A 26,069-nucleotide genomic window follows, 5' to 3' on the forward strand; every position below is an offset into this window, starting at 1 on the left:
AAAAACAGCATCAGCATTCTTCTACACTGGACTATCACTAGAAAAAAGCACACCTCTATGGACGCCTCTCCCATGGCTGTCCGTTGACACCTGCAGACAGCAGGCTACTAGACTTAGGGGCAGTTATCCAGGGGGCCAAAACCCCTTCAGACTCCCATGGACTGACGGTATGCCTCTTCCCAGGTTTAGGGGAGTCTGACAGGGACTGGGTTTAGGAGAGCTAGGGCCGGATAGCCACTACCTCCACTACTCATCTAGTAAGATGCCTTTCCAGTGGCTGTCTGTCAATACCTGGGACCAGCAACAGTCTCAACTGAGGGGGCGAATACCCATGTGTAAACCCCCGGCCTCTCTTGGACTTCCAGTATGTCTCCTCCCAGGTTTGGGGGAGTATGCCAGGGACCTTTGTCTAGGAGAATCAAGGGATGAGTAGACACCTCCTCCACTGCACAACACTTCACTATCACAAGGTTAACATCTGTTAACCTAAACAAGACTGACAATAGCACGGGAAGGAAGCGAGGGAGCCAGGCACAGGAGCAAGTGGATAAAAAAGGCAGGAAGGTTGGCAGTAGGAGAGAGATGGTGCCAGGATCTCAGTAACTGGCCCCAAGCATCCGAGAGCAGGTGCTGAGGCACCAGAGAATGAGCACCGAGTGCCCGATAGCAAGTGCTGAGCGCCCAATCGCGGACGCCAGTCAAGCAGTTGGTGCCAGTCGAGCCAGTAGCTCGAGCTGCCGAGCAATACTGGGCGCTCGTAGAATGAGCTAAAAAATGTGGAACTCTATATGATTCTTGTCATCCTTATTTAGTATGCTGTGTGCTGCCAAAGCAAGTACCAGAGCTCGGTTTTTGGCTGTAGAGAATGTCTTCTTTCCAAAAGCTCATTGTAACCAAAACATTGAGCACAATTATCTCCTACTGCATTCCTGCCCTTACACTTTTCAGTTCTGCAAAGGAAAGTGTATAGGCAGTCCCCGGTTATCGGCAATCCGGTTTTTTGGTGCTTATCTAGCGACAAAAATCGCCAATTTTCAGCACATATCAGCGCCGATTTCCCCTTATCAGCACTGATAATTGCGTATTGGTGCCGATACATACTGAAAAGAGACACCAATAACTTTTCGGCACCGTTAAACACTGAAAATCGCAGACTTTCAGTTATCTGCGATTTTCGCTTATCGTCACGCTGTTGGAACAGAACCCCCACCGATAACCGGAGTACCATTATACAGATATCTCAATTCTTTTCAAATGCTAATTGAGACTTGCAGATATGCATTTCATTACTGAAAATATCGGTCCGGTGGCAATCACAATTTTTGCGTTTATTACGCTACTCAGAAAAGAAAAGTTAACTTTTACCAACCAAAGTTGAAGTACACAGAGTACCATCATACATACATATCTCAATACTTATCACACATTATTTTGAGACTTGCAGATATGAATATCATTTCCCAAAATATCTGTCCGGTAGTGAATACAAGGTTACGTTTATTATGCTACTCAGAAAAGGAAAGTTAACCTTTACCAACCAAGATGAAGTACACAGAGTTCCATCATACATACATATCTCAATTCCTGGCAAACATTATTTGAGAATTACAGTTATTCATTTCATTACCGAAAATATTGGTTGGGTAGATAACGCCATATTAACATTTTTTATGCTAATCAAAAAATCGAGGTAGCGAATGCAAAACTTAAGTTTCTTACGCTACTCAGAAATAAAACGGTAGCAAACACAATATTATTATTACGCTATTTGGAAAAAGAAATTAACCTTTACCAACCAAGATGAAGTACACACAGTATCATCATACATACATGTCTCTCATTCTAATTAAGATTGAGACTTGCAGATAAGAAAACAAAATGATAATTACTTGTTCATTGAGACTTGCAGATAAGAACACAAAATCATAATTACTGGTTCGTCAACAAACACAATGTTTGCATTCACCGGTAAAGGTGATATCTTGGTTAAACTACGCTACCGGTAGTTAAACAATTGATTGCGAATTCGCTAGTGTTGTGAAATGTGACAACTTATACAAAACGGTCAAATACTGTCCTGAATGCTGAAAGCTTGAAGGCTACCCGAAATCGGCAATAAAATATCGCCAAAATCTGGTGTCCGACTGGCAAATTCAAGAACAAAGCTGCCAAAGACGTTCATTGTTGACTCGAGCGTCGATAGAAACGTAATGATGAGTATTTGCCAAGAAGTTCCTGATACTCTCGTTAGTGTGCGAGACCAGTACCTTGCACTAAACTGTGAAATGCTAACCCGCAAATTTTTTAATTTGAGCTGCCGAGGCAAGAGGAACTCTTAGCTAAGTAATTACTGGGTAAGTTACTTATGTAAAACTACTTCAACAGAAGGGAGGCTACACAGAAATATCAACGTGCTTCATCTAATCGCTTGGAAGCTGTCGACAAACTCCTCAGAGCTAGAGGCTTTTCAAAGTTGTCTAGGGACTCCATCCTTGCTGCAAGGAGAAAGTTCACTCATGTATTATATCAGAAATAGTGGGAACTGTATAGTGCATGGTGCAGGTCCAGGGGCATTTCATGTCTTCGCATTGATAATGTAATCAAGTTTCTATGATTCCTAAGATATACCAAAGGTTTGTCTGTTTCCTCCATCAAAGGCTGTAAATCCATGGTGGTTTTTGTTTTAAGGCATACTGGATTGGATATTTCAAAGGATGTTGACTTACGTGAAGCTGTTCGCTCTTTTCAACTGGAAATGCCAAAGGTTCTTCAGAAACCTCTTTTATGGAACCTAGATATTGTCTTACAACACGCTTAGAGGCCCTCCTTTTGAGCCCCTTAGAGAGGCTTCTCTCAAGGCTCTTTCTTTGAAAACCCTCTTTCTGGTGGCCTTGGCTTCACAGCCAAAAGAATAAGTGAATTGCAAGTGATATCATTGTTAGTAGGGTTTTCTCGTACTGGAGCAGAATTATCTTTTCTGGCTTCCTTTCATGCCAAGAATGTTAAGACCAAAGCTCTTCCTAGAGTTTATTCTATCCCTTCACTAGAAACTAACTGCTGAGAAAGAAGAGCTGGTTTTATGCCCCGTTAAGGCTCTGAAGTATTATACGTCCCATCTTAAACCTGTAAGGAAGCAGTGTAGAGACCTATTTTGTACGGTCAGGAAACACTCTGGTAGGGACCAGACTGTGCCTCTATTGGAAGGAATGGAGTTGGAGGGATGCAGATCCTTGGATGGTCAAGGTGCTGAAAGAAGGTTATGCCATTCCTTTGAGGGAGAGTCCTTTAGCCAAGTCGCCAATTGTATTACCGGCTTACTTGGCAGACTCTGAGAAATATATGGCCCTTTCTTGAGAAATAGAATCCCTTGTGCACAAAGGGGCAGTGGAGTTAGTCAAGGATCAAGATTTGGAAGGGTTTTACAACAGACTCTTCATAGTCCCCAAAGCATCGATCTCTGTTGAGAGAGAAATGCACGGAGGACTTAGCAAAAACTCTTCGCCTAACGAAGGGGTTAGGCATTTTAATAAACATAGAAATCGCAGACGACTCCCACTCAGCTGATTCTCTATTTGGAAATGACTGTGGCCTCTCTGACTCTCAGGCTTTTCTCTCCCCCAGAAGAGTCGCCTCCTGCCTTCAATCCGTCAGAGAGTTCCTTTCTCTTCAGTCTTGCTCAGAGCTCAATGGATGAGCCTCTTGGGGAGTTGCTTTCAGTCGAGAAGTTCATGAAGTTGGGCAGACTTCACATGAGGCTGCTCCAATTCTTTCTAAGAGGGAACCAGAGCAGGAAGACACAATCGGACTCCTTCATATTTCCAGTCACATTGGAGATCAGACAGGAAGGGAAGTCTTTCCTTCTTTTGAGCCCCAACCTAGACTTTTACTCTGACTCATCAGACCTAGGTTGGGGAGCTCATCTTGGGAATCAGGAAGTGTCGGGAACATGGTCAAAAGTTCTGAGAAGCTCCCACATCGATGTAAAGGAACTAAAGGCCATTCATCTGGGTCTCCAGTCGTTCTCTACCCTGCTGTGCAGCGAGACAGTAACGATACATGTCGACAACACAACAGCTCTTTCGTACATCCGAAAGCAGGTGGGGACCCACTCGTTCTCTCTCTACAAGGTGGCGAGGTAACTTCTGCTCTGGACAAAGCAGATTCAGGTGTCATTATTGACTCTTTTCATCCAAGGGAGGATGAATGTTCTAGCTGATGGTTTGAGTTGCCTCTAACAAGTCCTTCCAATGGAATGGACGCTGGATCCTTTAGTCTGCAATGATCAATGGAGGTTGTGATGCACACCATCCATAGACCTGTTCGTGACTGCAAGAAATCACAGGCTTCCTTGCTTCTGTTCCCCGATTCCAGATCCTTTAGTTTGGAAGACAGACGCTATGTTGCTGAATTGGACAGGTCTCGATGTTTATGCCTTCCCTCCCTTCAGCATGATCAGGGAGGTAATCAATAAACTGACTTCTCATGAGAATGTTTCGATGGCTCTAGTTACGCCCTTTTGACCAAGGAAAGAATGGTTCCCAGACCTGTTGCAACTGTTGGTAAACTTCCCAAGGCTCCTGCCACAAAAGTGGTCACTGCTCAAACAGCCCCACTTTTCCACGAAGGATTGTCTGCTCTGGCCCTGACAGGTTACAGACTGTTGAGCACCTCATCAGAGTGAAGGGGTTTTTGAAGCGAGCTGCAGAAGCTATTGTGAGATGCAGACGACCTTCTTCTAACAAACTCTACAAATCAGAGTGGTCAGTTTTCAGAGGATGGTGCAGCTGCCATAGTGTCTCTTCTTCTGAGACCTCTCAGTCAAGTAGCCGACTTCTTGCTATACCTGAGGACCTCCAAGAAACTTTCTACTTCGACTATCAAGGGATATAGATTTATGCGTAGTTTTGTATTTAAGTATAGAGACTTAGATTTGTCCTCTAACCAGGAACTAATTGCCATCATTAAGTCTTTTGATTCCGCCAAGCAAACGAAATCGGATGAGATCTCGTGGAATTTAGACGTCGTCTTAAAATGGCTCCGTCTCTCTGAAGAATCTAACTAAGAAAACCCTCGTCTTGGTTGCATTGGCAACAGCCAAACGTATTAGTGAAATCCAAGCGATCGACAAGAGAACTGGATTTTCACAAGGGAATGCAGTTTGCTCCCTCTTTCTTGGATTCCTGGCCAAGAATGAGGGACATTCTTGGGCCAGAAGAAGAGGAGATGCTTCTTTGTCCAGTAAGAGCCCTGAGGTACTACCATCAGAGGACTGAGAAGATTAGGGGTCCTTCAAACATCCTCTGGTGTTCATTTAAAAACCCTTCCCCCTCCTCTCTCCAGGAATGCTCTTTCCTTCTTTCTGAGGAGCTTTATTACAGAGTCCCATTCCCAGATCCTGGAAGAAGTATTACTGACTTTTAAAGTGAAAGCCCATGAGGTCAGGGCTTTTGCAGCCTTTCTTGCATTCAGACATAACATGTCTCTTTCAAGTATTTTGCAGTCAACCTTCTGGAAGTACAAATCTATTTTCGCTTCGCACTATCTCAAGAATGTGGAGACTTGTTTTTGAGAATTGCAGCATGTTAGGACCTTTATCTGTGGCTGGCATGGTGTTGGGAGAGGAAGCATAGTGGATCTTCTGTCCCTCTGCTGTCTTTGCCTTGAATTAAGGAGTTGAGTTTTGGGAAGCTTGGGGGCACATTGTGTCTGCAGTGCCTACCAGTTTTTAGTGGTTTGGGTGATGGTTTTAATTTCTGGGCTTGTCCTGTGTCGCTGAGTGAAATGTCCCTATACAGCACACATTTCTAGGTATAAGTATTGCTAGATATACCAGAGAAAAAAGCCAATAGGATGCCAGAGTTACTACCTCTGGATCGATACATCCTTATAGGATGTCGGTATGTCATCTAGGAGCGAGTGGAAGCCACTACCACAGACACTTAACCCAATAGACTCCTCCTCACCAAAACCCCTCTGCCTAAGAGGTGCCGATACAACGGTTCCACCACCGCTACTACTAATTCTACCCACAATGCACCATCCACTTATAGCACGCTTTACGAACCACTCGTGATTTTTTGTGGTGCTAATATTTTATTCTTATTTTCATATTTTGGATTATCTCGCTTTCATGATGGCATCATCTGATCAAGGAACATCTTCTTCTAAGTTGAGTATTCAAAATTGAATGTTTTTGATATGTGAACGGATTATTTTGTTCTGTTTATTGTTTCGCATGATCGACTGAGGGCCACCATTTCGTGTTCGTTTGTGGCGGCTTACTACAGTCTTTTTATATGATTGCTTTCTTTCGTTCAATCGATAGAAATTTACAATTACTACATTCCTTTTATGATAGTTTCAATTTTCGCTCGATCTGACGTGATCGACTATTATTTTATACCTTAGAAGTTGAAAGTTAGGCCTAGCCTAGCTTTCCTTTATTTACCGTTTGTAGACATATTATTTAATATGTCATTATGTCATTTATTATGTGTGTATTAGTTCTTGAGTCTGTTTGGGTGGTGTTGTTTGCCTACCTGACCAGTTCGGCCTTGCCGATTCTTGGAAGGTAGGCTATGTTGGCCCCAGTCTTCCTTCCTCCTTGGCCTATAGGCCTGAGTTGGTACAGTTTTCTTGGGTGGCCTTCGTTCGGGTTTGAGTGCAGGCCCTTCTTCCCTGACCAGTTGATTCTTCAATCCTGGAAGTGGTGTTGGCGCTAGCACTCTTTCTCGTTCAAATTTTTGGCGAATCCTAGCCTACATTTCCAGGAGGTGCCTTCTGGAGGTTAGGCTAGGTGATAGTACCAATGTTCATCCTTTCGCCTTATCTCACCCCCTGTATATCAGTCTTTTTTGTCTTGGCTCTCCCGTTGGGGCATTTTAGAGCTTAGCTCATTTGCCCTTTCGGTTGAGATGACACTTCGTGGAAGGTGCCTAGGCACCTGACCTGTTGTTGTCGCCATGTTTTCACTCCCGTGTCTTCCCCGTTCCGCCATCTGGACCTGTTCCGGCGGCTATCGTTAGCTCGCTTTAGCTTCTAGCAGAAACTTTAGCTTGAGCGTTGTTGTCGTTTGCTTACGGCGGAACTGGAGAGAAGCTGTTATAAATTTTACTAGTAGTAATTGTGATTTATTTTCTGCTCCTGCTTCTCTACCGCTCCGTCATCCGAACTCGTTCCGGCAGCTATCGTCAGCTCGCTTTAGTCTTGATAGGACTTTTGCTTGACCGTCGTTGCTTTGTTATCGGCGGAATTGTAGAGGAGCCGGAATGATATGAGTTTTGTTACTGTTATTATTTTTCTGTGAGCGAAGTTTGGTGAATTATCCCGACTCTTCGCGTCGGCAAATAGCCTTCCCTGGTTGTTGATTTCTGTGCATTTAGTTAATTTATCGTGACGTTCCAGCGTCACCGGAATTGCTTTCCGGCGTGATCCGACTCAGGTCTGGCCCACCTGTTTAGGATTCCATCGGAGACTTCCGCCGTAGCCACAGTTTTCAACTCCGGTGTGAGGCAGAATATTTACTTTAAGTTTTACTAGTTTAGCCGTTCCGCCGCCTATTTTAGATGCTCATGTATAAATTTTTATTATAGGTGGTACATTGCCAGGAGCCGGGTTGTAATGCCTACCTGCAGCAACCCTGTGGCCATGTAGCATGCAGATTGCATGCCGGTTGTGCAGTCGAGGTTGACGACCACCTCGTCTGGCATCCTGACGGCTGCAACGTGTGCTACGCACTTTATTTAGACGTGGTTGATGATTCGGTACATTAACCTTCAATTGTATTTAACACAGTTAGTTTAAATAATTGTGTTTATATTTGATATAAGATAATATCCTTGTCAATCCCTTTTATTGACATGAGATTCAATTAACAGGTCCCTCGGTCCCGTCAAGCTTCGTCTCTAGCGACATTGAAGATCTGGGTTGGCGGCTTTGGACGCAATGTTGGTCAGGGGCGCCTTATGTGCTGGCAGAGGATATCTGCAACATTCTTTACCCAAATGCTAGGGCCTCTGCAGCCGTAGCTCCTGAAGTAGCTGAACCCTGATCAACAGGATTAGGCTTGAAACCCAGGTCTCACCAGAAGATCAAGAGCTGTGCGTGAAGTGGCAAGAAGTGGCCAACATCAACCTGGACGTCGAACCAATGGCCATCGACCCGAGCAGGAAGGTAGGGATGTAAGTGAGGCAGGTAGTCTTATTAATCCATTATCTCTCACTTCTCCTGTGTCTTCGTCTTCATCCTTCCAAGGATTCTCTAAGAGCTCCACCCTGGGGACCCGTTCGGGTCGGTGATCCCCAAGGTGAAGTCCTCTTTGAAGACGAAGACATTACCTAAATTGACTAAACCCCGAAAACCTCATCTGTACCTAGTTCCGCCAAGGTTTCATTGACTCAAACCTTCGACTTCCGCCCAGAAAGCTTCTCCCTCTTCTAAGGGGTCGAGAACAAAGTCGAGCAGGTCGAAAAAGCCTGACTTTGACCCTAAAGCTTTCGCAGAGTCCATGATGAGAATGTTTTCCGAACAGGTCTCTTCTCAGTTCGAGGCAATGTCTCGCGATCTTGCCTCGAGTCTTGAGTCGTCGGGAAAGTATGTTCAATCCTTGGCGGACAGGGTAAAGATGCAAGAGGAGTCGCTGGCCGGACTGGTTAGTTCAGGTCCGGTACAGCAACGGTCCTACGCCATTCCAGACGCCTCTAAGCTACCAGCTTATGAGGATTCTAACCCTTGGCGTCTTGCCTTTAATGCCCCTTTCGCTAATGGTAAATTAACCATTGAAGGTTGTGGCACCCGCCCTGTGGAAGATTACGAGTTCTTCCCGGCGGATCTTGTTTTTCCCTTCCCGGGGTATGCTCGGCTTTCCGAAGATGCCTTGGTGAGGGAAGATAAGGTTCCCAAAGAAACAGTGATCTTTCCCAGGGACCAAGCGCAGTCGGCATGGGTTAGGATCCTATCTGACTGGGAGTGTTCGAACACTAGATTGACCCCTCATAAGGGGCGGTTTACGATGTTCACAGTACATGAGGATGTCCCGACTCCTTGCACCTCTAAAGTGGCAGAATTAACCCTTCAGGCCGGAACAGAGGAGAAGCCTATGCCGCAGCTTCGTGAGACGGAGCCTACTTCTCTGCTCTTTCCAGCAGATTTAGAATGCTGGACCGGAGCTCCGGAAACCTTTACAGTGGGTAAACTAGATTCGGAGTGCGCTTCGAATCTCTTCAGTGAACAACTACCCAGGCTTCCGGAGTCTCTGATAAAAGCTGAGTATGAGGCTAGGTGCCGTCTCAGCAGATCTATCAATTCCGTCACCTCGGTGGAATTGACGTCTGCTGTTTACAAGGATGAACCTCTGTTCAGGGTCCTGACAAAATCACTACTGGCCTCATTCCAGAGTGATTTGTTTGATTTCATTGTGGCAAGGAGGAACTGCCGAAAGTTTGTTCTGGCTGATGCGACCATCCGTCATGAGCCGAACAAGCTGATAAAATCCTCTATCTGGGGGACCAATCTATTCCCTGAAGATATGGTCAACTCAGTAATCAGTGAGGCCTCAAGGGCCAACCAAAATCTTCGGATCCGGTGGGGACTCCCCTTTAAGAGGAAGTCATCAGAATTTTCGGGGCCCCAACCTAAAGGCAGGAAGAGGTCTAGGAGGTTTCATCCTTATAAGGCACCCCAGACCCAGACAATTGTTCAGACAGTCCCGGTAGGTCAGATTGCCCAGCCCTCCACCTCCAAGGGACATCCACAATACGTTGTACTGAACCAACCGGCCCACCATCCTGCTGGTTCAACAACCTATGTTTCTCCTGCCTTCAACCCTACTTACGAGTCCCAGACCTTTCAGGGCTACCGCCAGTTCAAGGGAAATAGAGGTAGGGGGAGCTTCAGGTCTAGATCTGGCCCCAGACTCCAATCTCGAGGTAGAGGTTCAAGAGGAACTAGAGACAGCAAGTCTTACAATAAATGAACATCCCCAGGTAGGTGGGAGGTTACGCCTCTTCAGGGACCATTGGACATTCAGTCCATGGGCCCACAGTATCATTTCAAAAGGCCTAGGGTGGAGCTGCGTAAGGGGACCCCCTCCACTTGTCAGGTTCTATCAGACTCCAACATCAGATCTGTTAGACTATACAGAAGACCTTCTTTTAAAGAAGGCGATAAAGAAAGTCAGACATTTAAAATTTCAAGGACGCTTATTCAGCGTGCCAAAGAAAGACTCAGACAAGAGAAGAGTGATTTTAGATCTGTCAACTCTAAATTCTTATATTCAATGCGACAGGTTCCGTATGTTGACCATCTCTCAGGTGCGGACCTTACTTCCCCGTGGGGCCGTCACCACCTCTATAGATCTTACAGACGCCTATTATCATGTTCCAATAGCAAGAAACTTCTCCCCTTATCTGGGGTTCAGACTGGGAAGACAGGCTTACTTGTTCAGGGTAATGCCTTTCGGACTGAACATAGCGCCCAGGATCTTCACCAAACTAGGGGAAGTTGTGGTACAGGAACTGAGATCTCAAGGTATCAAGGTGGTGGCTTATCTGGACGATTGGCTAATTTGGGCCTCCAGCGTCTCTGAATGTCAGAAGTCGACAAAGTTAGTGATTCAGTTCCTAGAGTATCTGGGCTTTCATATAAACATAAAGAAATCTCGTTTAACCCCGGCAACCAAATTTCAGTGGCTGGGCATTCAGTGGGACTTAAGCACCCACAAACTTTCAGTTCCCCCAGCAAAATGCAAAGAGATTGCCAAAGCAACAAGGCAGTTTCTCAAGTGCAAACGAGCTTCTCGTCGCACTCAAGAAAGAATCCTGGGTTCCCTCCAGTTTGCGTCAGTAACAGACCTTCTCCTCAAAGCAAAACTGAAGGACATAAATCGAGTGTGGCGAAGTCGAGCCAATTGCAAATTCAGAGACAAAGTCTCCTCATACCTCAATCTTAAAGAAAAGACTTCGTCCCTGGACAACGGCCAAAAGTCTTTCCAAATCGATTCCATTACAATATCCCCCCTCCAGCCCTGATCATCCACACGGACGCATCTCTGACTGGTTGGGGGCTATTCGCAGTACAAGAAGGTTCAAGGAATCTGGTCAAGCCACTTTCGTCTCTTCCACATAAACATTCTGGAAGCGATGGCAGTTTTCTTGACTCTGAAACGTTTACGTCTGGCCAGGAACATACATATCAGGCTAGTTCTGGACAGTGCAGTGATAGTTCATTGTCTGAACAGGGAGGTTCCAAGACAAGTCACATAAATCATGTTATGATAGCGATCTTTTCATTAGCAATGAAAATCATTGGCACCTGTCAGCAACACATCTGTCAGGAGTAAGGAACGTGATTGCAGATTCTCTGTCAGGACGTCTCCTCTAGAATCGGAATGGTCCTTGGACAAGAAATCCTTCAATTGGATTCTCCAACAGATCCCCGGGCTTCAGGTGGACCTTTTTGCCACGGAATCAAATCACAAACTCACATGTTACATAGCTCCGAACCTGGACCCTCGGGCTTATGCTACAGACGCAATGTCAATAGATTGGAACAAATGGGAAAAGATCTATCTCTTTCCTCCAGTAAATCTTCTGTGGAAAGTTTTACACAAACTCAGGTCATTCAAAGGTCAGATAGCTTTAGTTGCTCCCAACTGGCCGAAGTGCAATTGGTTTCTGCTTCTGTTAGAGCTGAAACTCAAGGCCTTGCAAATTCCTCATCCAATATTAACCCAAGTAGTGCAAACTCAGATTGTGTCAGCTTCCTCAAGAATGCTGAATGCCCTAACTTTATGGATTTCATGAAGTTTTCGGCCCAGAAAAAAATGCTAATATTGATCCTCAAAACACATTATTTTTGGAATCAGATAAGAGAGAATCTACTCTTCGCCAGTATGATTCAGCAGTTAAAAAACTTGCTATTTTTCTGAAGGGTTCAGACGTTCATACTATGACTACTAATCTTACGATCTCATTTTTTAAGACCCTTTTTGACAAAGGTCTGGCAGCTAGTACAATTACTACAACTAAATCTGCCTTAAAGAAAGTATTCCTTTGGGGATTTAACATTGATCTGACGGACTCATACTTTTCATCTATTCCTAAAGCTTGTGCCCGTCTTAGACCAACAACCCGTCCTAAAACGGTTTCTTGGTTTTTAAACGATGTATTAAAGTTAGCCTCAGACACAAATAATGAGTCTTGCCCTTATTCGACTCTTCTTAGAAAAACTTTGTTTTTAATTAGCCTGGCTTCAGGAGCTAGAATCTCTGAACTGTCAGCCCTTTCTAGAGAGCCGAATCATGTGGATTTCCTCCCATCAGGAGAGGTTCTACTCTCTCCAGATCAAATGTTTTTAGCTAAGAATGGAGATCCTCTAATTAGGTGGTCTCCCTGGAAGATAATACCCCTTTTAGAAGATCCCTCCTTATGTCCGGTGGTCACATTAAAAGCCTACCTAGAGAGAACCTCTCAGAGGTCTTCAGGTCCACTTTTTGTTAGAGAAAATGGTGGAACCATTTCCTTGAATGGCATTAGGCAACAAATACTTTATTTTATTAAACAAGCTAATCCGGATTCAGTCCCCCAGGTCCATGATATCTGGGCTGTAGCCACCTCAGTTAATTATTTCCAACACATGAATTTTGAGGAAATTAAAAAATATACAGGCTGGAAATCCCGTAGAGTCTTTAAACGTCATTATCTCAAATCCTTGGAGGCTTTGAAGTTTTCTGCTGTCGCTGCAGGGAACATTGTTTCCCCAGAGTCAGCCTAATATTGTTTTATAATATTTTATTGTGGGTAATTTGTAATTGTAATTGTTTTGTATTTTGCTTGCCCTACCAGTTGGTACTTCTCACCTACCTGCCTCGCTTGTATTCCCGTCCTTCCTATCTTGTTGTCTGGGTTTGGGTTGCTTCTCAATCCATTCCTGGCTTTGCTTTATCACCTTAGTTGTTAAGTTTTCACTAAATATTGTTTTATAGGTGATGGTTACTAGTTTGTGTATTAATCTTAAGATTGTAACCACATTAATTTGCATTAATTAAGTTAGTTATTGTCCTTTTGTACTAATTTATTTTTATATTTGCTTTTCTGGATTAGTAAAAGCATATTCAAAATAAAAATTTTATTTTATCCTTAATACATTAATCCTTTTAAATTTACAAGCTTCTTTTGGTCAATTCTCTGCTACTATTTCACTCAGCGACACAGGACAAGCCCAGAAAAGGGATTTTGACAAAGGAAAAATCTATTTCTGGGTGAAGGCCTGTGTCGCTCAGTGAACCCATCCCTCTTTTTTTCCCACCTGATCTAGCCAAAAAGCTTGGGTGCTATTTCGGGATGGTGCATTGTGGGTAGAATTAGTAGTAGCGTGTGGTGGAACCGTTGTATCGGCACCTCTTAGGCAGAGGGGTTTTGGTGAGGAGGAGTCTATTGGGTTAAGTGTCTGTGGTAGTGGCTTCCACTCGCTCCTAGATGACATACCGACATCCTATAAGGATGTATCGATCCAGAGGTAGTAACTCTGGCATCCTATTAGCTTTTTTTCTCTGGTATATCTAGCAATACTTATACCTAGAAATGTGTGCTGTATAGGGACATTTCACTGAGCGACACAGGCCTTCACCCAGAAATAGATTTTTCCTTTGTCAAAATCCCTTTTATGGTGTAGGTAACAGCATTATGGTCCCATTCTGGTCTGCACCCAGGGCAAGGGCATCTCTTTGTAGCTTTGCAAGCCATGGGTGTACTTCCCTCGCTACAAAGTTCCCACTCATGTAGGGGCGACTCTGGGCTATACAGCCACGCTTGCTACAGGTCAGGAGAAGCACCAACCAGAGGCAGTATCTATCTGCAGTGCTCCCTTACCAGGTAAGGAACAGCAAGCATTGTCTCAATGCTGACAACTGTTCTATATCAAAGTCATTACCTTACTGTTCTATATCAAAGTCATTACCTTATTTAATGTGTTGATATAGATTACATCCAAGGATCCCATCTCCTTTCAATGTGGAATCAGCTATGTAATTACTTGTTAAGTTACTTATATAAAAATGACATTTTTATGTAACTTACCCAGTAACTACATAGCTATTAGTTTCTTTTAACTGGCAGCTCAAAATCTTGAAATTGCGGGTCTGCTAGTTTGTTATGGTTATGGCGACATGTCCCGCCCACTTTCGGGTGTAAGAGAAGGTACAACATAGCAAAAAGCTTCAATTTGTTTCTGCCAGCTGTGGTTGAAGGACTGTGGTTGGCAGCAGCTCGAATTTTGGAATTTATACTTTGCTGGTAGTTTGACTTATCTTCAATTGGTGAAGTATTTAATTTTGTAGCCTCTTGGCATAATTAACATAGTGTTAGGTGAATTTTGATCATTGATTAACAACTCTTTGCCCATTTTTTGGACTTGTATTAGACTTTTCTAGGATGTCTGACACTAGTAGTCCTAGCATTAGGTATCTTACGACTCGCACACTGTTTGTATTCCATGTAGGTGACAAACATGTGCAGTAAAAATACGTTGTGGGGAGTGTAATGACTGGGATATTAAGAAGTGGAAGACTTTAGATGCACATATCAAGCAACTAGCTAGAGATAGGAAGAGGAAAGCTGTGGCTAGGGAATTTAGTAAAGCTTTAGCTAGTCAGGATTCATCCGCTAAGTCGGATGCAATTGCTCCTGTAATTTCTTCCGATCCCATTCCATCTCCTCCACCTGTGCAACCCTCTCTTTTACCTGGCTCTCACGTTTCTGACCCCAACACCATTGTCAGTCTGGAGTCGAAAATTAACACTGGCTTCGAGTTAATAGGTGCCCCGTGGCGCCCAGTGCAAGTGCAGTGGTAGTGGAGGTGGCTGTTTGGCCCGCCGATTCTCCTAGGCCAAGCTCCGTGACAGTCCCCAGCACCTGGGAGGAGTCAAACTGGCAACCTAAGGGAGGTCGGTGGGATCTGCTCCCAAGCAATCGCCCCCTCGGTTCAGTCTGTTGATGAATCCCAGACCAAAGGCTGTTGGAAAGGCCTTCAAGTGAGCACTCATTGTATATCCTCCAGCTCCGAGGATTTGAGTCCCAGACGTGCGCAGCACTATGCGGACAAGTCATGCCTGCTGAAGCGGCTTGCAGTGGAGTTTGAAGTTTCTTCCCCTGTTCCTTGCAAGAAAGGCAAGGATTCAGTGCGCCCATCTTATAGTCACTGGGAGAGCCCCGAACAATTCTCTTCTGCTTCTTCTGACGATGATTGTAAATTGGCGCCGAGCCTAGTGGCACGGAGATGTTCTTCGTTGTATAAAGGAGCTACTGCATCAGGAGTTGCGCACCCAGCACCTTCGTCTCTATAATCAGTGCCTGAGCGGCCAGCAACTAGCATCAAAGCGCCCAAGCTCCCGTCTGCGATTGAGCGCTCACTGGCGCCCGTTCACCAACAGGTTTTGTCACTGGCTCTCCTGAGCGCCCATTGGCACCCGCTCCTCCACCGCTTCTTAGTAGTGTCGTTTCGGACATTGTTCCTCCTGCAGTTGACCCGATTCAGAGGAAACTGGATAATATTCTTAGTTTGCTTCAGAGGGCTCCCCCTACAGCTCAGACAACAGCGGACTTATCGCTTTCTCCTGTCTCTTCTGAGGAAAAGGTTGTTCCTGATCAAGATGCGCCTTCATCGGCGTACTCTGCACTGTTGAAGTTCCTGCTAGCAACCTATCCAAGCTTCTTCTCGCCAGCTATTCCCTCCGTTCCTGCTTCGACTTTCTCTATGAAAGCCCCCTCAGTTGGTCCTTAGAAATTATCGAAGTTAGTTCTTTCCTCTTCAGCAAGGAAGTCACTGGAGGAAGTAAAAGATTGGTTTTCTGAGAAGAGGGAACAAGGCAAGCAGTTTTTGTTTCCCTCCTTCCAAATTGTCCAGGTCGAGCTACAGGTTTTATGCGACAGGAGAAGCACCTTCCCTGGGAGTCTCTGCCTCCTCTCAAGGAGACTTCTCTGGCCTTACCGACTTGACTGGGAGATCAGCTTTCTCCTCAGCCAAAATTATGTTCTCGGCCTTGGAACTTGCGCACCTTCTTAAAAATATTTTTAAGGCGTTCGAAGTGATGACCTTCCTTGACTGGGAGGTAGGTGCTCTGGCGTACAAACTTAGAGAGTGTTCTTTGTTACCTCAAGAGATCTTGTTGGATCTCTTGGGAGTACTTTCCTGTATTGACAGACATTCGCGATAGTACACAGGAGTTAGCCAGTCTGTATGCCATGGGTATTCTTAAGAATAGGGACCTTTGGTGCTCCTTTACTTCAAAAGGCACCACTCCGTCTCAGAGATCGGCCCTCCTATTCTTCCCCTTGGACAAGACGTATCTTTTTCTACTGGGTCAACGGCCGCCAACTGCAGAACGTTCGACATCAGCTTTGGGTGACTTGGCGCCCACTATTGGGTGCTTAGCGCCCGCTATCGGGCACTAGGTGCCTGCTTCGGGCGTTCGGGGCTCACTCTTTGGTGCCTCAGCGTCCACTCTCGGGCACTCGGCGCCAGTTACTGGGATCCTGGCGCCATCTGAGCTTTCTCTCTCCTACTGCTAACCTTCCTGCCCATTTTATCCACTTGCTCCCATGCCTGGCTCCCTCGCTTCCGTCTCGTGCCATTGCCAGTCTTGTTTTAGGTTAACAGATGTTAACCTTGTGATAGTGAAGTGTTGTGCAGAGAAGGAGGTGTCTACTCGTCCCTCGATTCTCCCAGACAAAGGTCCCTGTCGTACTCCCATACAGGCACTCCCCGGTTATTGGCGGGGTTCCATTTCTGAGGGTGTGATGATAACCAAAAATCGCCGCTAACCAAAAATTGGCAATTTTCCGCTCTTTTTCTGTGATTTTCGGGGGGTTATCGGCTCCAAAAAGCACCGATTTTTGGTTATTGGTGCCTCTGTTAGGTATGTATCAGCACCAATACCCAATTATTGGCGCTGATAAGCAGAAATCGCGATTTTCAGCGCCAAAAATTGCCGATTTTCGTCGCTAGACAAGCCCCATAAAACCGGATCACTGTTAACCAAGCCCGCCGTTAACTGGGGAGGAGACATACTGGAAGTCCAAGGGAGGTCAGGGGGTTACACATGGGTATTTGCCCCCTCAGTCGAGCCTGTTGCCAGTCCCAGGTATTGACAGACAGCCTGGAGGTGGTGGCTATCCGGCCCTATCAGCTCTCCTAAACCAGTCCCTGCCAGACTCCCCTCCACCTGGGAGGAGGCATACTGTCAGTCCATGGGAGTCTGATATAGTTTTGCCCCGGATAGCTGCCCCGCAGTCAAACCTGCTGTCTGCAGGTGTCGACAGACAGCCATGGGAAAGACGTCCATTAAGATGTCCTTTTTTCTAGTGATGGTCCAGTGTAGAAAAACGCAGATGGTGTTTTTTCCAATAAATAGCGGCTGTTGAAGAGGCATTTTTTCTGATGGTCTTCGCTCTTCTCCGCTCTCCTGTGAGCTTCTTGGGGAGCAGGAGTATAGCCCACACCCTATTTCTAATGGGACAGCCTTGTGCTTTTGTCTCCCGGATGTCTCCTGAACTTCTGGCGGTGGATCGCCAGTTTTGGTGCCAAGCGGAGCATCAGTGTATGAGCGTTCTTTTTGTCCACTTCCAAAGCTCCCGTTAAGTGCCCAAGCGCCTAATAGCGCCCGAATCTTCAGTAGTGCCCAAGTGCCCTGTAATGCCAGAGCTCCTCTTCCTATAGAGCTCACAGCACCACCTCTCATGCGTCTGGCGCCATCCTTGAGAATAAGTTTGAGCAATGTTCAAATCTGGTAGCGAGTACAGTGGCCCAGTTACGGGCATCAGTGTCAATGGAAGAGGTGGCTGCTCGTCCCGCTGATTCTCCTAGGCGCCGGTCCCTGCCATACTCACCACTACCTGGGAGGAGGCATACCAGTAGCCCAAGGGAGGTCAGCTGGAACAGGAAAAAGTTTCTGGACTCGTTCGTGTTCCCGATAACGATGAAAATCAAGGAAGATCTTCCTTGGTGGAATTCCAGGAAGAGGCTATCAGAAGGGAAATCTCTTCATCCTCTGAACACAAGCCTAGAGTTCTTTTCAGACGTGCCAAACCTAGGTTGGGGAGCTCTTTTGGGATTAAAAGAAGTGTAAGGAATCTGGTCCCAGGAACAGCAAAACTGGCACATTAACGTGAAGAAACTACAAGCGATATTTCTGGGCCTACAGTGCTTTGCTTCAGAAATACGGGGAAGGACAGTAGCAGCACATTCAGACAACACGATGGCACTGGCATACATCAAAAAACAAGGAGGAACCCACTCTTTCTCCCTGTACGAAGCGGCAAGGGACCATCACCGACTTCCTCTCTTCTGCTCACCAGGTCCAAATCCCTTAGCATGGGCGACTGATGCATTGTTGCAGGATTGGTCCAACAAAGATCTGTATGCCTTTCCCCCATTCAGAGTAGTGAGGCAAGTCATCAACAAATTCCGGTCTCATCAAAACCTATCCATGATCTTGATAGCCCCCTTCTGACCAACAAAAGAATGGTTTCGAATCTTCTGGAACTTCCCGACACTGCTGCCACAGAATCAACAACTTCCAGGCAACCTCAATTCTGTAGGTTCCACCAAAACCTGTCTTCTCTGGCCCTAACAGGGTTCAAACTGTTAGGCGTCTGCTCCGAAGAGTGACTGCAGACACAATTGCTAAGTGTACAACTGCAGACTTAATTGCGAAGTGTACAAGACAGTCTTCAGATAATGTCTACCAGGCAAAATGGTCCATCTTCAGGTCCTTGTGCAGACAAAATAACGTGTCCTCTTCTGAGACCTCTGCAGCAGAGATAGCGGACTTTCTTCTGCTCCTACGCTTCGCTAAAGGACTTTCCACCTCTACCATCAAAGCGTACAGAGCTATGCTTAGCTCAGTTTTCCGCCATAAAGGAGTGGACTTATCATCGAACCAGGATTTGTCCAACCTTATTAAGTCCTTTGACACCGCAAAGCCTAAAGGAAAACCTTTGCTGTCCTGGAACTTAGACGTGGTCCTTAAGTGGCTTTCCAGTTCACGTTGTGAGCCCATGCAATCTATCTCTGTAAGGGATCTAACCAGGAAAACTCTTTTTCTGGTCGCCTTGGCCACTGCTAGGAGGTCCAGTGAAATCCATGCTTTAGACAGAAACATAGGATTTTCTCAGGGGAGTGCAGTTTGCTCCCTTTCCCTAGACTTTCTGGCTAAGAGCGAATTGCCATTGAATCCATGGCCTTGTTCTTTTATGATCAGGAACGTACCAGAGATAGTGGGTCCGTCTGAAGAAGAAAGAACTCTGTCTAGTAAGGACCCTTAAGTTTTATCTTCACAGAACGAAGGACATTCGTGGTACTTCAAGAACCTTTGGTGTTCTGTGAAATATCCCTCTATACCCCTGTCTAAGAATGCCCTGGCATTTTTTTCTAAGGGATCTGATTTCCGAAGCACATTCCATGGTGAATGAAGACTCACTCTCAACTTGAAAGGTAAAACCCCACAAGATAAGAGCAGTCGCTACGTCTTTGGCATTTAATCACAATCTATCTCTTACATCAATTGTACAAGTGACGTCTTGGAAGTGCAAGTCAGTGTTTGCCTCGCATTATTTAAGGGATATTGAGATGACTTACGATCAGTGCAGTACCTTGGGTCCGTTTTACGCAGCTGGAGTGGTGTTGGGGAAGGAAACGTAGAAAACGATGTCCTTTCTTTAAGCTCTTTGCCTTGCTTAGGGTGCTGAGTTTTGGAGAGCCTGGGAGTACTGTGTACTTGGAGTACCCTCCAGTCTTTTGGTTATGGTTGGGTATTGGTGCTTTTAAGTGGTTATGGTGGGTGACTATTTACTCTGGTTATTTTGTGTGGTACTGCGCCGTGGGCAGGGGTATCTTGTTGTACTTTGCTAGCCCTCGGAATTTAGTCCATCGCTACAAAGCACCCACTGTAGTAGTAGGCCCTCAAGGCTTTACCGCCTCGCCTCTACTGGATAAGATGAGCGCCAACCAGAGGCAGTATCTACCTGTAGCAGCTCTCTTATCGAGTAAGGTTCACCAACATTGATTCAGTGTTAGCAAATTTCTATTCTCAAACTCATTACTATTAATAATGTTTTGGGGTAGGTATGTGCAACATTCCCACCTCCATTCAATGTGGGAATCAGCTATGTAATTACAGGGTAAGTTACCTATATAAAAATGACATTTTTATAATAAAATAAAGTCTTATATATACTCACCCAGTAATTACACAATCGAAGCCCGCCCGCCTCCCCTCAGTTGGACATAAGGGCATAAACAAATTGAAGCTCTTTGCTATGTTGTACCTTCTCTTACACCCGAAAGTGGGCTGGGCATGTCGCCATAACCATAACAAACTAATGGACCTGCTTTCAAAATTTTGAGCTGCCGGTTAAAAGAAACTAATAACTATGTAATTACCGGGTAAGTATATATAAACATCATTTTATTATAAAAATGTCATTTTTATGATAAATTTTTATATATACTTATCAAGTAATTACATAATCAGACCCCTCCTTCCTCCCCTCATTTTGGACATAGCGGCACAAACAAATTGAAGCTCTCTGCCTAGTTGTTCCTCACACTCCCTGAAAGTGGGCGGAGCATGTACCTACACCAAAACAAATGGTAGTGCTGCCGTGAATTTTGAATTTTCAGGCTGTTGTAGGTAGGAAGCTCATAGCTATGTAATTATTTGGTAAGTTCATATAAAACTTTATTTTATCATAAAAATGTCATTTTTGTGTGATGTAACTAGTTGCAGTTGTACAGGGAATTTGCTAAGCTTTTATCTAAAGAAATATTAATTCTTTAACTGTAATAAGTAATAAGAAAGCTAAAGAGATTTAGAGTACTGAAAACATTGAAAATTTTTATCTCAAGTGTTATGAAATGTTTCATGAATGCTTCTTCCATGTGTTATTAGTGATGTCAGGATCAGTTGAAGATTTATTCAGTTAATTCCATCATCATTAAAATTTTGTTGGCATTGTTGCCTTTCACTTCATTATTATTATTACCAGGTACTGTAGTAATGAGTCCCCAGAGAAAATTAAATCATCATGTTTACAGTGATTGACAGTCATGTTTTATCACAAACATCAAATAGTCTACCACTTTTTGGTAAATATGCAAGAGATAAGACCCCATGGAGACAACAGAGGATATCAAAGTTTAATGATGTTCATCAATGTTTTTGATCTACAGTCAGACAAAATGGTGACATGGTGTCTTCACATTGATAAAACAAGAGGGTTGTACTTTGTAAGGCCATTATTGATTTGAATATCTTGTTTTTGCTCCAGAAATATGAACTGCATATTTTATTTTTTTAAAATGTCAATCCCAGCCCTACATCGATTTTTGCATCTGCTTCAGCTAGCTTAGGCAGTAATAACATTCTTGTTGTAGAGAGTAAAGGGTTTCCTTTAATGGAGGACATTCAACTTTGGCAACTATATGGTATGCTGACACTACATTGCACTGTGCAGGGCTGTTATTTCATTGGCAGATAAAGTTAACACTTTTCACAGTCATTGTAAGATTCACAAAACTGCCAGGTGTCTGAAATTTCCAAAACAGTTTTTGAAGTAATGTATAGTTATAGTGAAAGAATTGGCTTTTAATGAGGAAGATATTCCAGGGTGTTTAAATTCTCGTTACTTTACCTTTCTTAGATTGTGTTAAGCACTTAGCATTACAGCTTTGATGTATCACATCCATTTTTTCTGATAAAAAAGGAAGAATAGGTATCCAGTGCAGCATTATAATCTTGTATGATACAGCTGATCATGTATACAACTTTTGAGATTTTGTATTGTCTTTACAGAACATCATGTGAAACACTCATCAGATGTCCTTGGTGTGGCAGATGTTGAGAGTATTAATGAAGAATCAGCACAATCCACATTCTCAGCACAGGGGAAAGAGAGAAAACTGAAGAAGTTTAGAAAGTTTCCAAAACCTCATTTTAACCATGGTATGAAAAGAAAAGTAAGTTTTCTTTTTCAGTCAAGCTTCAGACGAAAAGAAATTAGAAGGGTATCCAGACAAAATTTACTTGATTACATCTACAAGTTAGAAAATATAGTGAAAAAGCAGAACAATAATATTAGGTACTTGCAAATGAAACTGAGGAAACATGATTGTATACAGGCAAGTAAATGTAAACATACAGGTGAGGAAATATCCAGTATTATGACAAGTAATTCCTGGATGACTAGAATTGCTAAGTCAGAAAAGGAAACCGTAAATCATGACATTACTAATTGTATAACACTGCAGGCTGATAGTATAGATTTATTAAATCAGAGAACTGGCAAAAGAAATAATGAAAATTCCGAGTGTAATTTTTCTAAACATTTTGATGCAGTTCATTTAAAGCTTGACCAGCAAAGTGAAGAGCTGTCAAGAAAAAGTGAAAATCCCCCAGAACAATGCATGTCGAGTGAAGATATGAGTTTTACAGTTAACAGAGTACAAAATATCCAAAGTGATTGTGGAGTCCATCTGTATACATATGAAATAAAGAGGAAAAATAATATCATAGATGAGTGTGATGAAGGAGTGAAAAAGTGTATTGAAGAATTTATATTAAGGGAGGATGTTTCAGTGATTGATCTTAATGTTAAATCAGAAGATAGTGATAAAGTAGCCAGATTTCGAAGACATTTTTTAATTGTCTTGTATAAACAGTTTCTTGCTGAGGTTGGCTCAGAGTGCAGTTTCTTGCAGTTTTGCAAGTACATTCCAAAAAATGTAATTAAGCCAAGCCCAACATACTGGAAAAACTTGATGTGTCCAAGATGTGAAAACACAGAGTTGAAATTTATGGAAATTGTAAGCAAGGTACTGATGAGAAAAGATTTATCCTTAGAAGAAGTTTTATCCAAGCAAGATCTATTTGAACATGTTTCTCTTGAGCTTAGCAAGTTAAAGGATTCCCTTGCACCATTCACCTATAGGTCTTGGGCTAGAACTCTGCTAGGGAAAATGGAAGCCAGTGAAAGAATAGTGACTACAACAATTGGAAGTGCATGCACAGATATTTTGAAGCAATTAGATTTGTTAAAAGAACATATGATTAGGTGTTATAATCAATATGAAGCAGTGAAGGAGGCAAGAGAAGAGACTGAAATGTCTCCTATTCATGCCATGGTGCATATCGACTGGTATGAAAGCCCAGCAACATTTGTTGCAAGGTTGTTGCACACTTCTTACTATTGTGGCAATGGATTTAAATCATTGCATGCTGGATTTGTTCGTACACAAGAAAAATCTTACGGATTTGCTTCTCTTTCAGACTGTAGAGACCATACAGCACCTGCTGTGTGGGCAAGTATAAATGATATTCTAGTAAGTTTAGCTAAAGAGGGAATGAAAGTTATTACTGTTGTTTCAGATTCTGCAACTGCTCAGTATAGAAATAAAGGTAATTTTTACCTAATGAGGAGATTTGCAAAGCAAAATAATGTAGAAATGAAGTGGATATACTTGGAAGGTGGCCATGGTAAAGGTATAGCAGATGCTGTTGGAGCATCAGTTAAGCAGCTTATGTGCGACACTATTGCTAAGCACCCAAACAAATCTTTCCGTAACACTGTGGATATTCTTCCTTTTATAAAAGATTTACCTGATGTGAAGGTTTTTAGTCACAGTGAACAGCTCGTGCAACAGTATAAAAACTTACTTTCACGACAGCATTTACAAGTTATTCCTAGTACATATAAAATTCATGAAGTGTGTGTAAAGGAAACAACATTTTATGTGAAAGAATCATCTGCAGATAAGTTACCATTTTTCTCTTTAGACCTGGACACACAGTCAAAAGGAAGTTGAATTAATTCCTGCCAATTTTAAAACGGATTTCACCACAGAATGTTAATCTCTATTTTGTAGCTACAGCTGTACTGATAGAATTTATCTTATTAGCAGCAGCTAAGTCTATTTTGACTTGTTGTAGACTGTTTTACCATGCAATGCATATTAGGCAAAATAGTAACCATAGATGATTTGTTGTTTGGAACCTGAAGAAAAGCAGCGGAGAAAAATACTGTATTTTCAAACGTATAGGAATGATGCACTTGCATAAATCTGACTGTTCATACTTTATGTCAAGCATGGTCTCAGTCAAAAGTCTTTTTCAGGCAGGTTTCTCTAACTCATGTGGCAGTGCCTCAACCACTCGAGCTCACCATGAATTATGAAACAACCTTTGAAGTTGTTAGGTTCTTCACTTGAAGTGAAGCGGTGTAAAAGAGGCATATGTTGAAGTGCATTGCAGAGTTAAATATATGGATAGTCACTAATGTCAGTCAGTTTCCTTGCTCAGTGTACCACACCCAAGACCTAAGGCTTATCTGCTCCAGTTAGTCTTGGATATTCCAATCTCAGAAGATTATGAGAGTGCAGATTCTTTAAATTGCCATAGCCAGTGATGTATGGTTGGTGTTGTAACCCTTCCCTGCCTAGAAATCTTGCTAATGAACTGTGCGTTAAGGATACCAATGAATTGCCCATGTAGATGGGTAACTTTTTCTTTGCCATGGCTACAGCAAAGTGTAGGTATGACAGACACTACTCTCTGCATGAGAATAACATGTTGTCCACTTATTTCTTATCATTAGAGAATGATTATTAAATCATGTAAATTGGAGAGGTTAGTATTAACTTGTGTAAAATATTATGAAGAGCTATTGATAACTTGTTAATGGAACATTTCAGGTTTGTAAATAACCTTAGTGTATTTGGTCAGTCAACTACTGTACTCACTCTTTCTATGAATAAAACAATTCAATTAGTTGAGCCATAATACAGCATTTGTCTTCTATTAGTGTTAGATAAATCTTTTACTTGATTGTGTCAATTTGAACTTGCAGAACACTGGTAATATTTTTACTAAATTATAAACAGCAATAACAGCCAGTAGTCATTTATCAGCTTTCTAGCAGCACCCATTGTTAGTAAAAAAGTGAGGAAATTAACACACAGAAATAAATAATAATGGAAAGAGAAGATGGCAGCGAGAGAATATGTGGCTAGACTGATTGTGTTTTGGAGCAAGGGATGACTGAGAGGATGATGATAGCATGCATTCTGGTTACATAAGATTGTGTGTATCCGATAGTACAGTTACTATAACTCATTACATGTAAAATATCTCATCAACTTTTTATGCAAAAAAGTGGAAAGTGATTTACTGGTATGAGAAAGATGTAAATTGGTGATGAAGAATGAAAGAACAAAGAAATTGTCGAGAATCATATCTTTTGCACCTGGTTAATTTCATGTGATAATTAATATTTAGAATTATACTGTATTCTCAAAAATTTAAAATTTACCTAAATTTCCTTAAAAACGGTCATTTGTCTAGGATTAAGTTACTTGTTGCTTTAATAAATCCAGTTGTGTATGAATGTGAGTGTGTGTGTGTGGATGTTGTGGCTGTGCATGCTTGTGGGTAAATTTTGCTCATACACAAAGGCATTCCTTTACTGCAGAACTTTAAATATATTGGGAAACAAATTTTACTGACCAGTTTATTATCCATCACATCCATTGTTCCAAGTAAAACAAAGTATCAAATGCTTTTTATTATGGAAAAGGTTTTTGAGGTATAGCTTTTCAGAATGGATGACCAGGAGGTGATTTATTGATGAAAATGCTAATTTAAAAGTGATGCACTTCAACATACACTACTTTTTGATAGCGTAGTCGCTGTTTCGTCCTCAAGGAGTTAACCCCCATGGTGTGCTAGCACTCCATGGTGACTAGACTAGTATCAAAGAAATATTTTTGTAGCCTGGTCTTGTAGCCAGGTATTGTGTCGTAATGAAAACACTATGACACATGATAGAGCATAATGGACTCAAAGATAAGTGGGCATTTTCCCTTATCTTCAGCAAAGCTGAACCCAGTTTTTCCTACATCATGCACGCCTGCCATCTTGTTTACGACCAGGGCAGGCAAGAGACCAGCTCCATTACCCTCTGCTAGTGCAAACTACGCACACCACACTTCAGTGCTCCTTACTGCGTTCACCAATAAGAAGT

General features: G+C 43.1%; 1 protein-coding gene across 1 annotated transcript in view; it reads left to right on the plus strand.

Annotated features, from left to right (window-relative positions):
- The window catches only part of LOC136835062 (uncharacterized), a 104,594-nt gene extending 79,057 nt beyond the window's left edge, over positions 1 to 25,537 (plus strand). The window contains exon 3 of the mRNA XM_067098182.1: positions 21,848 to 25,537. Within this exon, the coding sequence (XP_066954283.1) occupies positions 21,848 to 23,856 (2,009 nt within the window). The 3' untranslated portion in view covers positions 23,857 to 25,537. The remainder of the gene's footprint in view (positions 1 to 21,847) is intronic.
- The last annotated feature ends 532 nt before the right edge of the window (positions 25,538 to 26,069 follow it).

This window comes from Macrobrachium rosenbergii, chromosome 4 (assembly GCF_040412425.1).
Source record: "Macrobrachium rosenbergii isolate ZJJX-2024 chromosome 4, ASM4041242v1, whole genome shotgun sequence".
NCBI classification, from domain to species: Eukaryota; Metazoa; Arthropoda; class Malacostraca; order Decapoda; family Palaemonidae; genus Macrobrachium; species Macrobrachium rosenbergii.